This window comes from Eucyclogobius newberryi, unplaced genomic scaffold (assembly GCF_026437365.1).
Source record: "Eucyclogobius newberryi isolate DKJ021-1_F unplaced genomic scaffold, fEucNew1.0.hap1 SCAF_22, whole genome shotgun sequence".
In the NCBI taxonomy this organism is placed as follows: Eukaryota; Metazoa; Chordata; class Actinopteri; order Gobiiformes; family Gobiidae; genus Eucyclogobius; species Eucyclogobius newberryi.
In genome coordinates, this window is record NW_027315857.1 from 14,871,316 (window position 1) to 14,886,052 (window position 14,737).

Here is a 14,737-nt window from a genome sequence, read left to right on the forward strand (position 1 = left end):
CTGCTACGCACAAGCTCTCCACATAGACTAAAGACACACACACACGTTTAAACATTTTCACCAGCATCATCTGTGAACTCTGTGACCACGCTGGCTCTAAACACAGGGGCCCGGTGACTCAAACGCAGCTCTTGATCCGCCACAAGCTGAGCAGAGTGATTCAGTGTTCAGCAGACACATAAACACAACGCGAGAAACCCAACAGCTGACCCCCTTTTACAGGCGAATGTCACCAAATACGAGCCTGCAACATCCCAAAAATGAACTTCAAATGCTGTTCTGTGCGAGAGTTTAGCCGCCTGGACAGTGTTTGGACATGTAGTAAAGTCTGATGATGCACAGAGCTCTGATGCAACACGGAGCTTAGTCTTGTGAAGCCAAATGATGCACTTGTTTGAAAAATATGAAAAGGAGCAGTTTTTTTTAATTCATTTGTAGAGCATTTTAATTTTCCTTGATTTGTTTAATTTGCAGCTAAGTAAGAAATAATGCAAAGTCAACAGAAGGGCACATCTGTAATATTTAGATTTTTTTTAAATTTGAACTTGTTGACTAGTGGAAATGAGAAACTTCAAGGCCAAAATATTTAGCCTTTTTTGTGCTGGTGGATGTTTATGTGCAAATTCTCCCTGATTAAAGAAAACCTTTCAAATTAAAACTAAACAGTCTTTATTTCCAGCACAGACTCTATCCCTCTATCTATAATTTGTCTTGGTAGATCTTCTCCATGTGGACAAAAAGCTCCAGGAGTCAACAAAAATGTCCATTAAACTTGAGCGTGCAGCAGCCAAGAAGGAAACAGATTCGACTTTGGTTGTTTTTTTGTGGGTCTTTTGCCAGAGATCTGCGTGCACTCAGCAGCTCGAACAGATGGATGATAAGACTGGCTCAAGATCAGCCAAGACACAACAAAGACCACGGCAAAGCGGCCACAGGTGAAGCCACTCCAACTCTCTGAACCATAACAGCCAAGATAAGACTCCATTTACCCTTAAGAGCCTTTAATCTTTTCTGCTTTCCTCAAAATCCACTGAGAAAAAAATAGGTTGATATAAATAGAATTTCTCTGACATAAACACATGATAAAAGTCAAAAGACACAGCTTAATCAAACGCGGCAGGTAAATAAAACGTATAATAATAAATCAGCGTCAAGCGATTGTGGAGAGTACACTGTGTAATGTCTCCCTCTAGTGGCGTAACCGCGCACTACAGCGACAGCCGCTCGTTTCTTTCATTAGCCAGAAGGTGAGATTTGATTACCGCCGTGATTAAAACGCGCACGTGGCCCTCTTCCATTTGGACCAGCACTTGAAGTCGGCCTGGTTTTTAATTTGCACAGCCTAATCAGGAGCTCATTTGCACCCAATCTGCCCAAACAAATGCAAAAGGACAAGCAACGCGCGGCAAGGAGAATGCAGAATCATTACCCAAAAGGCTGCAGTAATTGGATCACACATTTTTGCATGAGGAGGCCTAATAAGATGGTGCGGAATGGTGTGCGTGATTTATTAACACGCAGAATATGTGATGAAAGACAAGACAGTGCACGTGTTTTAATGTTAGGCTTGTCTGAATAGATTTATGGCGATCTGTTTATTCCCAGCAGGGGGCGTTAGTTCAGCACGAACATGTGGCGCACAAAGATTGACACGGGCCAAAATTAGAAACGCAATTGAGCTCTTTGCTTGACTGTCTGGATCTCTTCTCTAGTCTCGACGAGTTCTGATACAAGAACTTTATTTAAAAAAAAAAACTTGGAGGCGTGTTAATTTTATTATTGCATTTTCACTTCTTGTTCTTGGATAAAGTGGTGTTAAAAAATATAGAGCGCACTGTATCATCTTTTTTTTCTTCTTCGTTTCTATTTTGGAACAGGGTGCAGGCAAAGAGGGAGAGAGGAGAGGGGAGAGAGGGAGAGAGGAGAGATGAAATGAGAGAGGAGATGAGAGGGAGAGAAGAGGGCGAGAGGAGAGAAGAGAGAGGAGAGATGAAATGAAGGAGGGAGAGAGAAGAGGGGGAGAGGAGAAAAGAGTGGAGATGAAGGAGGGAGAGAGAAGAGGGAGAGAGGAGAGGAGAAAAGAGAGAGGGAGACTAGAGAGATAAGAGGGGGGAGGAGATGGAGAGAGGGGATGGAAGAGAGCGGGAGAGAGGAGACAAAAGAGGGAGAGGAGAGTAGAAGGAGAGGAGAAAGGAGAGAGATGCGAGGAGAGAGCGAGAGAAGAGAGGGGGAGGAAATGGAGAGAGAGAGAGGAGAAGAAAGAGGGATAGGTAAGAGGTAGAGAGGAAAGAGGGAGAGCAGAGAGGGAGAGAGAAGAGGAAAGAGGGAGAGAGAAGAGGAAAGAGGAGAGCAGAGAGGGAGAGATAAGAGGAAAGAGGGAGAAAGGAAAGAGGGGAGCAGAGAGGGAGAGATAAGAGGAAAGAGGGAGAGGAAAGAGGAGAGCAGAGAGGGAGAGAGAAGAGGAAAGAGGGAGAGAGAAGAGGAAAGAGGAGAGCAGAGAGGGAGAGATAAGAGGAAAGAGGGAGAAAGGAAAGAGGGGAGCAGAGAGGGAGAGATAAGAGGAAAGAGGGAGAGGAAAGAGGAGAGCAGAGAGGGAGAGAGAAGAGGAAAGAGGGAGAGCGGAAAGAGGAGAGCAGAGAGGGAGAGAGGAGGAAAGAGGAAAGGACAGAGGGAGGAGGGTCGGTGGATAGATGAGAAGCAGTAGTGACAGTTTCTATCTCAGTCAACTCTGAGGATAAGGTTTCCATGACGCCCAGTGGTGGGAAGAATCAGCCTAATGCACTTAGCAACCAGAAGTGATTCTCCACAGCATCGTCTTGTGTGGCGATCTGCAAATGTGTGGATTTAGATCACATAAAGGTTCAAGAAAAGGAAAGTTAGTGTCACTATGTCTCCCTGAGCACTTCAGGCCTCCTCTACTTCTTTATACAGAACTTTAGACCAACCACCAATAAATACATGTAAACTGTAGTTTTATTGGATACTCTTCCTTGAAGCGATGTCAAAAATGTATATTGAGACACTAATTGTTGCTGAAATAGCATTGAAACTAGAAACTAATTTGAACAAGTACTAATACTGAAGTAATGACTTAAGTCCAAATAGTTTAGAATGAGATCTATATCACAACTCTTATTAGTACTATGAATACTATTACTTCATAGAAAACATCTATTGTTGTTATCAGTTGTATAAAAAGAGTAAGATAAGGATGATCTTATCTTAAAAAGAGTGTGATATTTGATTATCGTGACTACTTTACGGAAACTACTAAATTTGACCTTTTCTGAACAGTTTTTGAATGATCTTGAACTTAATAAGAACTATTCTAAGAGAGTATATAAGAAGTATAAGAGTAGTAAGAAAGTACTATTATTGTGTGTACAACTTAAAAACTACACCTCAAACCATTCATCTTGACTTTGTGATCCCTTCAAACTAGTGTTTAAATCCTCCACGTAAATGAACTCGAACACACACATATAGAAACAGGAAAATATGTCACTATTTACGGCACAAATGTCATGGGAACACGGGCTATAATGGACCAAAAAGGAAAGACTCCCAACAGTAACACAGAAACTACACAGGACAGACCCCCAGATATCCACGGCGACAGACAACAGCTCCAAACAACACCATTAAAAAGCATGCGGCGTGTGAGAGCAGCGAAGACAATGTTTAAACAAACCCACAGCAGCAGCAGCAGCAGCAGCAGCAGCAGCAGCAGCAGCAGCAGCAGCAGCAGCAGCAGCAGCAGCAGCAGCAGCAGCAGCAGCACATGCAGCAGCACATGCAGCAGCACATGCAGCAGCACATGCAGCAGCAGCAGCAGCAGCAGCACATGCAGCAGCAGCAGATGCAGCAGCAGCAGCAGCAGCAGCACATGCAGCAGCATGAGCAGCAGCAGCAGCACATGCAGCAGCAGCATGAGCAGCATGAGCAGCATGAGCAGCAACAGCAGCAACAGCAGCATGAGCACATGCAGCAGCAGCAGCAGCACATGCAGCAGCATGAGCAGCAGCAGCATGAGCAGCAGCAGCAGCATGAGCACATGCAGCAGCAGCAGCAGCAGCAGCAGCAGCAGCAGCAGCATGAGCAGCAGCAGCAGCAGCATGAGCAGCAGCAGCAGCATGAGCACATGCAGCAGCAGCAGCAGCAGCAGCACATGCAGCAGCATGAGCAGCAGCAGCAGCAGCATGAGCACATGCAGCAGCAGCAGCAGCAGCAGCACATGCAGCAGCACATGCAGCAGCACATGCAGCAGCAGCAGCAGCAGCAGCAGCAGCACATGCAGCAGCAGCAGCAGCAGCAGCAGCAGCAGCAGCAGGTAACAAGCGCTCACACAGAACAGTACAAACGAGTGGAAGCCAGGGAAGTGGGGGAGGAGGAGGAATAAGAAGAGAGGAAGAAGAAGAGGAGGAGGGGGAGGAAGAAGAAGAGGAGGAGGAAGAGGAGGAAGAAGAGGAGGAAGAGGAGGAAGAAGAAGAGGAGGAAGAAGAAGAGGAGGAGGAAGAAGAGGAAGAGGAGGGGGAGGAAGAAGAAGAGGAGAGGAGGAGGGGAAGGAAGAAGAGGAGAGGAGGAGGGGAAGGAGGAAGAAGAGGAGGAGGGGAAGGAAGAAGAAGAGGAGGAAGAGGAGGACTAAGAAGAGAGAAGAAGAAGAGAGAAGAAGAAGAGAGAAGAAGAAGAGAGAAGAAGAAGAGAGAAGAAGAAGAAGAAGAAGAAGAAGAAGAAGAAGAAGAAGAAGAAGAAGAAGAAGAAGAAGAAGAAGAAGAAGAAGAAGAAGAAGAAGAAGAAGAAGAAGAAGAAGAAGAAGAAGACGAAGAAGAAGAAGAAGAAGAAGAAGAAGAAGAAGAAGAAGAAGAAGAAGAAGAAGAAGAAGAAGAAGAAGAAGAAGAAGAAGAAGAAGAAGAAGAAGAAGAAGAAGAAGAAGAAGAAGAAGAAGAAGAAGAAGAAGAAGAAGAAGAAGACACAAGACAGAACATCCAACACGGGGAGAGATGGAGCGACACGTCATGATTTTAAAATGGCAGGAATCCAATCACAGTTTGTAAAAAGACAAACAAGAGTAAATTCAAGTTCTAACATTTATTAGATCTCCTCAGTCACAGGTACAGAGTTCATTGGCAGTGATGATCGTCTAAAAACAGGCATCTACAGAAGAAGGGTGAATCACTCAGATAGAGGATGACAGACAATTCAACAATGTCACTCGCACTAAGCAGCACTTGTACATAAACGACTCATTATTCTCACCGCGGCGGCTTGACACCGTTTAAACCCCGACCGTGCGTTTTGTAAAGGGAACGTGTGGCGGCCCTGACGGGGTTGAATTGCACTTAACCAGAGGAGGCGGGACGGAGAAGCACCGCGATCGCTCTCGGGGCCGTTTATGGCGTCCGTCCGATAATCTGGCCTTTATTTTTTTTGCTAAACAGTTGTATAAACGTGGGCGGTTTAGACGCCACAGCACGACACAACGCGATATAAAAATATTTGTACATGTCTAACCTCTCTGACAAACCCCTGCATTAGTCACACAGCCGACTTATCTTCTTCTGTCCCTCAAACTAGTCCACGTTTTCACAAAATACACATGACACTATTCACACGTCAGTAGCGTTTCGAAGTAAATGTATCACACGTTCTATGTCAAACAGAAAATAGATACGGTCATGATACTGTTTCTTTTTTTTCTTTTTAAAGTGCATCTGTCAGTGTTTGAGGAGTTACACGCATGCAGCACACACGCACAGTTTGTTACACCGTCGTAGTACCTGAAGTGGCTTTTCCCTCTGCGTCGGGCTTGGAGCAGGGCGGGGGAGGAGTGAAATTGGCCTCGGGGAGACTGCAATTGAAGGACGACAGGGCGGACGGAGAGGGGGGCAGCAGGGTGCTATTGGGGCTACTGATGTCGCCCTCTCCCACCAGCGTCAGGTCGGCGGGCGCGTCCTCTTCCACCGTGCGCAGGCCCGACCGCAAGTCCGAGGGCCGCGGGATGGGGGATAGGTGCGTGCCGAACATGTGGCGGGGGGGCATCAGGCACCGCCGCGAGAGTCCGTTGGCGCTCGAGCTAAGGGACGAGTCCAGGCTCTCGGAGCGCGAGGAGAGGGGCGCCCGGGACGGGACGCCGTTCTCTCGGTGCGGTTTGGCGGACTCCGGAGTGGAGCAGGACAGGTCGGATGTGAGGCGCAGGAAGTCGGGGAGCACCAGGTCGTCTTTATTCAGGAGGCCGCGCTGGTCGTTGGCTCGGGAGCTTTGTGCACGGCTTAGCAGCTCGAAGAATTCTGCGGCCGAGCAGAGGAGAGAATACAGTTCCACTTTAGTACAATGAACACACAAACAAATCATATTTAAAAAGCACAAATACTGAAGTAGGTGGACATTAGTCATGAACATATTAGCATAAACATTATTCATTTTCATGCTATAAAGTAAAGGTGTTTGAGCAACAATCTTTATTTGAGACTCAGGGGGTTCTCAAACAGAGGTGCACCGTTAGAAAGCAGTTAGTCAGGTTTTCATGCAGCAAGACAAAACAACCATTATAAAGCTACAAATGACTCCCTTTAGTCATAAAGCAAAGCAAAGCTACAAAATTCACCAAAAGAAGTAGAAGAATGAAAAAGTGAAATTTACCTTCGGCTTCATCTAAATTAATCTTTTTCTGTTTTCTCTTTTCGCCTGGGAGTCCGGAGTCAGGTCCAGCTCTCAGAGCAAAGTCCTTTGGTGTTGACCTGTCATCTCCCTGCAGATGCAACAATCACAATGCACTCCGTTAGGGGCTGGAGGGATATGTGTGTGTGTGTGGGGGGGGCTGAGCATGAGCTGCCATGCACCCTACTGAGCAAAGAGACAGGATCTAAAGACGCTCCATCTGTCTATGACTATTTGTATGTGACTAAATCAATAAATCAAGAAACACCGACCAAAAAGCAGAAGCAGAAAAGCCACAAGAAACCCATTCTGAACTGAAAACATTAGAGTGAAGTACTTACAGTGGCAGAGAGGCTCCTGGTGGGAGGGTGGCTCTTGAGAGAGGAGGACTTGGCTTTATCTGTGAGGAAGGCACAGAGATTAATTAGGTTTAGAAATAGATAAGACAAAGGCAAAGAGTCGACTTAGGGAATGTTATTAGCATGTCTGTCTTGTACCTTTCCCTGAGGCCGCTGGATCCGCTCGCTCCAAAACAACACGCAAACCATCCAGGCTTGAAATGGGAGCGCCCAAGTCCAATGGCTCCGTTTCCCCACTCTAAAAACATACAGATTTTGCACACGGTTAAAAAAAATAACATTCTTTTACCATCACTGTCACAAAACAGGGTTATTTTGACCTTAATTCCTAAAACATTTCTTGTCCGGCTTTACTCGTTTATGCCATAGTTATAATCCCTAGAAAGCCACAGGACCAAAATATCATCTGGCAAGGATTTAGGGGCAGAAGTAAAAAAGTGGGCATGTTTGAAGAGTGTCGTCATGCATAATCACAGCCTTCTGCAGTGTTTTCTGAGGCTGGGCTGAGTCAGTGCGCTAACCACTGTGCAGAGATGGAAAAGGATGCGGTCGCCTCCCAAACTCTGACCAGAGCACTCCGCCCTGAGCCGCTGTCACACAGGTCACTCTTTGCTCCCCGGACACACACACACGCTTCAGAAGAGATTAAGGCATTACAAGCCACTGGGGAAAGACTTACTATTTTGGCCACAAGTTCGTTGAGGTGGAGACCGTATTTGGCCACAACAGGACGCAGGACCTCGGTGACTGGTTTAGTGGGCTTGGCTTTCAACCCCACGGAACGGTTTATGGGAACTAGGTCCAACCTAAATCACAAAGACGGAGCAAAAACAAAGAGAAGATGAAAAGGGACGCGTCGGGGTGGACAGACGTTGTGACATAATGTCTGGCGGATCAAAAAAATACCTAAATAATGTCCGCTTTTCAATGCGCAGGTCTCTGGAGCTGAGGGTCATGCAGTCCTGGTCTAAAACTAAAGGCTGGGGGAGAAAATAGGGACAAAATCAGACAGACAAATATGTAAAAGAGTCAAGAAAAAGATGTAAAAGCCTCTCAAGCGACTTGTTTTACACCATTATGTTTCTTTCTTCATTAAATAAGAGAATGCAGTATTGTCAGAAACATAAATGACATTATTTGTAGCTCTGTTTAACGCTCTCTCCTCTTTCAAGGCACTAATTAAATCACATTTTCTGCCTTTTAATCAATGCCCGAATGTTGAGGTGCTCTTGCCCCTCCCCCTCGTTTACCTTCTCTCCGCCCACCAGGAAGAGATCCACCGCCGCGATGTTGACCCCGATGTTCTGACAGAGATCGTGCAGGACGTCCCTGATAGACGCTCCGGGCCGAAGTGTGATGGAGGAGCTGGAGCCGTCGGGAAGCATCACGCTGCACTGCTTGGGCGACCGTTCCCACACAGAGTGACGGTTTTCCGACTGCGTAACAACAATAAAAACAGAGGTCAAAGGTGACGGAAAAGGTCGGAGAAAGACGGCGGGCGACAGCACTTAAGGTCCCGAGCTGTAATTACGTCTACTTTCTCCAGCCTCCCATGTAACCGAACTGTATGCTATAAACAAAAACGAGTGGGCACGCAAAAGACAAATAATAATAATGCCTTTATTATCTGAAGTTCACCAGTCAGTTGCCATGGTGATCCAACTAGAGATAGCTTACCTCAAGCTTGCTGGTGGAACAGGAAGTGGCCATCTCTAAGCTTGTACCAGAAGACAAAGAGCCCTGGGACTCCCTCCGGCCATTGCTGCCCCAGTGGTCTAAGAAACATACCAAAAAACGATCAAAGCGAGAAAGAAAACCATAACAAATTTATTTAAATCTGACCAAACGTGCCTCGTGTAGTACTCAAAGACAAAAGCTACTCACCCAGGTTAATGTCGCTGATGTCCTTCTTCTTTGGACCCTTCCCGAAACTCCTATTCCGGGACCACGAGAAGAAAATGCCCCTTTTCTTATCCGCGCTCTCACTGCCGTCCTCAGTCAGTGACCTCCCCGACCTCTGCTTTCTGACCTCCTTAGTGCGAGAGAAAAAACCTTATCACCGCGCAAACGATCAACGTGTAGCCGGGAGTGATTTTTCCAGGGGCAAATACCTTTTTGGGAGTGGACAGCGAGGAGCGGTCCGAGCTGGCGCTGTGCTTGGAGGGCGCCGGGCTGCAGGGGATTTGGTACGGGTCCGGCAGGGGCAGACCGTCCATCTCTGACCGCACGCACTCCTGGTACAGCGAGGACTTGAGGAAGCGGGAATAGCTGTCGAACTTCATCAGGTTGAAGATCTGCGGGGCGGGAAAACGACGCGGCGGTTACAGTAAAAGGCGGCGCATTAAAAAGGGTCCGGCGAGTCGGGAAGCGGGTGTTAACACTCGGTCACATCTGGTGTTATGACAGGTGTCACTGCAGCTACCGTTCCGACACGTGCGCGCCTGGAAAAAGACGGCGATCTTAAATGCACGTCGGGAGTCTGTACATGGCAGTGAGGGGGCGTGCGCCAGTTTGTGTTTGTGTCTCTTTGGTGAAGCCTCGGAGCCCTTTTCGTAAACAGACCCAGATGGCCACCCGAAAAAACGGCCATATGCTGGCGCTAAGTGACGGATGGGAACGGAGGCCCCCCACTGCAGCGAGGAGCCCCGACCGTACGCGAGAACTGAGATTGATCTGCGGCTCCGACACGGATCAAAACAGTGTAATGAAGGAGTAAGGAAGGAGACCACCGGCGCCGGTCGTGTTGCAGGTGGTCTTTGATTCTGGCCGACGCAGAAACAGTACAAGGCAATATTGTTTCAGAATGATAAGGTGTAGGAAAAGCTGATAGACTTTTAAGCCTGAAAATGGTAAACACATAAGATTTACTCTGAGTAGGACTGCACGAGTTTGGGGAAAAAATCTATAAAAAGTGATAATTTTGCTATTTATGTTTACAAATCAGGATTCAGTTCATAAAAAACATTTGAAAGTTAGAGAAGACTGAAATATTAACTTCTAAACTTTTACAAGAATCCCATATTTTTCTTATAGCAGTCTAAACTACCGTATTTTCCAAACTATAAGTCGCACCTGTTTTCATAGTGTGACTTATACTTACCGTATATTTATACTTCTATTCCGGAGCGACTTATACGTGATATTATTTGTTATTTTCACACTTGCAACTGCATTTCATACTCCAGTGCAACTTATATATGCTTTTTTCTTCTCTATTGTGCATTTTTTGGCTGGTGCAATTTATACTATACAATAAAATACGGTATATTGGTTTACCAAGTCTTCAAATTGCGACTTCAATTTGATGTTGGACAGCCTATAATCTGTGCATGTCAAAGTGGGGAAACAATACTTTAAAGTCATGAAACGTGTTCCTTCCTACAACAATAAACCTCCAAACAACACTGCAATACAAATACTGCAATACATTGTGAGGTTAAAGCTGTGATGACCTGCCCTGTAGGATTTGGACATTGGTTGATTTCTAAACTTCGGGAAAAGCCCCGTCTCATAACAAACAGAGCAACAAAGCAACAATCCGACATCCTTTTCACACTGGTCACCTGAAGCTGCTGCGTTTTGAACATCTCCGGCTGCGGCGAGGTGAGAACGTCGTCCGCCAGCTGCGCCTGGCTGTCGATGTTGACCGGCATGGTGGCTTTGCTCGACAGGAAGCTGTTGTAGATCTCGCCGGCTCTCTGGGACAGCTGCGGGGGGGAAGGAGAGTAACCGTTTGAGTGACCGCGTGCTGACTCCACGTCTGCGCCGTAAAGTCAATTCATTAACTAGATGAGCGTACAATAAGGAGCTTGTGCGGGTGAAGCTAAAAGGATCACGGCGTTTTACCTGATGAGAAGTGGATGTCTCAGCAGGTGATGAGTCAAAGGTGATCACAACTTAAGTAACCGCACTAAGTCACTGGATGTAGCTTGCACGTATCCACTCACCTGCTTCTTATCCGCTGCAGGGACATGACTGAAGTATTCACAGGCCTGCCAGAACAAGATATTCTCCTCACTGAATTCTTTCTTGAGAAATTCCTGTTAAAAAAAGAAAACAAAAAGCGGTACAAATGTTACTTGCTACGATATACGAACAAATACTTTACATGTATAGTTCTTGAAGGAAATGATGTGCAACGCTGTGAACAAACTGTGTGTAAGCGTAGGCAGAGGAACATGTTGGCTACTGCAGATCACTGTTAGAGACGGTGAGGAGGTTTTAGAAGTTAATGGTGATGCTTTCAAAGGGCCAAATTCAAAGACATCTTTTATGTGGGAGGCACCCACATTTTACATTTGTGCTGAAAATCTGAAACGGTGCTTTACCTTCGCCAAACTCGCTTGCTTGAGTCAAATAGTTTCATGCATTAGATTCCCCCGTCGATATTGACCTTTTTGTGTTGTTTTAAAAATATTGAAGTGAACTTTAATGCGAACAGAAGCTGCGTGTTATGTATTAAGAGCCACACATTTCACTTCAGTAAATATTCAAGCCATGTGCTCTTTTTGTTGTATATTTGTAGGACTATAGCCTCTTAAGTTGGGAACAATACCAAAAAGCTTTCATTTCTTTCACCCGTTTCCCTGGGTTAAATAGAGGGAATAAAAGGAACACAGAACATAAGAATAGGTTCTGAGAGCACTTTTAGGCCTATTTTTCCATAAACTTACCGAGAAGTACCGCACACCAACAGGATCTTGGAGGAGGCGCTCAAAGCAGGTGGCCCAGCTGGCCACGCGCCGCTCTTGGTGGCTTCCTGCTCCTGGAAGACTGCCATTACTGTTCAGGCTGCTCTGGCTGCAGCATCCCTGCAACTGGACCCCACCATAATCTGCAGGAAAGAGGGCAAAGGCAAAGGTTAGGGGGGCTTTGAAGTTAAAGGGTAATTTGTGCCAGAGGGACCGCCTCCAGTGACTGCGTCTCTGAATATTTATGCTTCCTTTGGTAAAAGAGCAGAAGGCCTCATCTGCACTCTTCTTTGGCACGAGGGGGACGGACTAATAGCGTAGAAGAAAAACAGCAAATATATTATTGATTAATCAGAGAGGACCCTTCACATTTTTACCTGAATTTGCACTAATGGAAAATAAATCACAGGGCTAGACAACGACACAATTGTATATTCTCTGCACTTTGAAAACAGAACTGGAATTGTGTTTGAGTGCAGAGAAAAATATACAACAAACATTATGGGGTTTGAAGGAGAAAAGACTCTCAAAACATCACTAGACTACAGAATACATAAGTCAGTACCACGGCTAAACACAACAGCACTAGTTTGGTGTGGACCTCCTCTGTACCTGCCACCACCGCAACAGATGGCCACTTTAGGACTGTGGCCCACCGCACGAGTGCCAGAAAACAACACAAAACAAAAGGATCTCAGTGGTATTTTCAACAATAGCGTCCCCGTCTCGCGGCGCTCTGCAAAGGGTCACCGGGTTTAATAATGGCCAACCGTGGAAAAGCGCGACGGCGAGTTCGCTACAGTGATGCGTGACATTTAATGGAGACTCCCAAGATGGACGCGGCGCAATAATGGCTGTAAATAGTGTATGACATCACCTCTGGCCTTCGTATGACCCTCACTGTTATTGAGCGTGGAATAGCTTTATTTGAGTGCATCATCCGTAGCTTTGAATTGTGTTGTTGGCCACATTGAGAGCAGCTCAGGGTAACGAAATGGCTCCAGAGTGTGAGTCCGGCCTGCGTGCATAAAGCTGTAGCAGTAGTTGTGCTGGTGATGACCCTTTTAGCAAATATTGGTGCTTAACAAGGGGGGAGGTCATCATCAGACGGCATGCAAACTCACAGACTAGAGACTGACGCTCTACAAACAGCTTTGTGAAGGAGGACACATCCAGCCACATTATCTGGGACTGTTGAAAAGGGGAGGGCTGTCTGGCCGGTTAAATGTGAGTTAAAACAGGTTTCAACCATGAATCATAACTTATAACTAACAATAATGAATGGCTAGCTTCACATGTTTGGATTTAGTAGCTCCATTAGTTGGTCTACTACACCAGAATATGACGGCTCACAAAGGGGAACTGTCACAAAAAGTATAGACTGTACTTATTTACAGTGGATACTTTATCATTTTACTTATGTTTACTTTCGACTACATCTTTTTTAAACTGAAATTTAAAAAATGCAAGGATTTTTGGCTTTTTCAGCACTTTTTCTTCTAGAGGTTTCGAGTTCAAGTCCCAGATAAATTGAAATCCATTCAGTCGACCAAAAATGTGCACAATTCTTGATCAAAGTCCCACATTTGACTCTTAAATAGTTCTCAAAATCTATGTTAAATACTTTTTTAGCAGATACTTCAATACTCTTAAGTAGATTTTTAACATGATACTATTCCTGTAGGATTTCTGTGCTCCTGTATCTGTACTTATATACTTCAGTAACACAACCGAGTACTTCTTCCACCACCGGGTACGAGACCGTGTATTTGACATGCAATGTTTGAAACAGAACGTCGTACTCACCGCCATCTGAAGACGCAGCGGACTGAAAGAGAACAAAGAGAGACATGTGTGAGAAGCTTTCCCTCATGACCTCCAACATGCAAAATAAAATCCTGGCTCTGTGGCAGTATCTCTTCAGGCGTCCCCCCCGGCCCGCTCTGCGCTCCTTCATACAGTTGTGTTCTGAGCGCAGCACGGGGCCAGGGGGTCGTTCATTTGGGGGGGGAGTGGGTGGAACCGCTGCCCTTTTACCACATGCAGCTGTTCACACCTCTGCTGAGGACAGACCCCCCCCCGCAACTACTGCTCCAGCCAAAAGACCAGGGTCGTTAGGGAAAGAGCCCTTGAGAAGCCATCATAGGCGTAACGGTCCAGCTTTGACGTGCTAATCCTGCCGCATAAATTTGGTAATGTAATGTTGGAGGCAAACACACCCACACACGGCGTTGACACAATGTCATTTTAGTCCATGTCTGAGGGTTTAATAAAGCAACTATGTCAGATCTCAGAAGTGAAGTGTAACAGGATCTAACAGGGAAGATATAAAGCTTCCGATAAAATGAGAACTGGTTCAGCTGAAAGTCGCAGCGTTGGAGGATTTATTTGAAGAAGTTTTTTAAGAAATACATTTTAAAATTTTGCCTTGAATGTAAAAGTCTTCATTAAGGCATTAAGCAGACTGCTGAAATCAAAGCATAACAAAAATGGCATATTTGCTATTGCTATTATTGAGTTAAAAGGTTTTTATTCACCATTAATGGCCCAAAGAACAAGTCTGGACATATCAACCTTCCATGAACCTTGAATAATTTGAGCAAATATGCTTTAACACAGGCAATATATTAGTACATGTTTTGAGGAATGCTCATTACTGAAGCATATATTTGGTGGTAAAGTATAATCCAAACAAAAAAGTCAACTCAAAAGTGAATCCCTTTCTGTTTCTTTTTCAGCAACATTGCAAAACTAACTCGGCTTGTCACAATAACACATTATGATGTATTTCTGCAGACAATATCGAGTCCATTTATAATTTATTAAACAGTGTGTCAGGGTGCTTCTACTCGAGTACATCGTTAACACAAATGTTGTTGGTTTTTTTTACATGATGGAGCCCGGGAGTGAGCCGGGAGTCATGCGCTCTGTTGACCTGCCACTTTGTTCCATTTCGGGAGTCCCCACATGTAAAGATGTATTAGACGCTGACCACTAATTGCGTGTCACTACCTCTTTACAACTCTCAAA

The 14,737-nt window shown here is 45.6% G+C and overlaps 1 protein-coding gene across 3 annotated transcripts in view; it reads right to left on the reverse strand.

Moving 5' to 3' along the window:
• The window catches only part of rgs12a (regulator of G protein signaling 12a), a 31,620-nt gene that overhangs the window by 1,320 nt on the left and 15,563 nt on the right, over nt 1-14,737 (reverse strand). For all 3 annotated transcript variants that reach the window (XM_072458593.1, XM_072458595.1, XM_072458594.1), the window contains 14 exons: nt 13,514-13,535; nt 11,690-11,850; nt 10,964-11,056; nt 10,580-10,723; nt 9,128-9,310; nt 8,901-9,048; nt 8,694-8,791; nt 8,267-8,452; nt 7,923-7,996; nt 7,696-7,822; nt 7,155-7,254; nt 6,999-7,057; nt 6,640-6,748; nt 5,778-6,287 (listed from right to left, as the gene is read on the reverse strand). In XM_072458593.1, the coding sequence (XP_072314694.1) occupies nt 5,778-6,287; nt 6,640-6,748; nt 6,999-7,057; nt 7,155-7,254; nt 7,696-7,822; nt 7,923-7,996; nt 8,267-8,452; nt 8,694-8,791; nt 8,901-9,048; nt 9,128-9,310; nt 10,580-10,723; nt 10,964-11,056; nt 11,690-11,850; nt 13,514-13,535 (2,014 nt within the window). The remainder of the gene's footprint in view (nt 1-5,777; nt 6,288-6,639; nt 6,749-6,998; nt 7,058-7,154; nt 7,255-7,695; nt 7,823-7,922; nt 7,997-8,266; nt 8,453-8,693; nt 8,792-8,900; nt 9,049-9,127; nt 9,311-10,579; nt 10,724-10,963; nt 11,057-11,689; nt 11,851-13,513; nt 13,536-14,737) is intronic.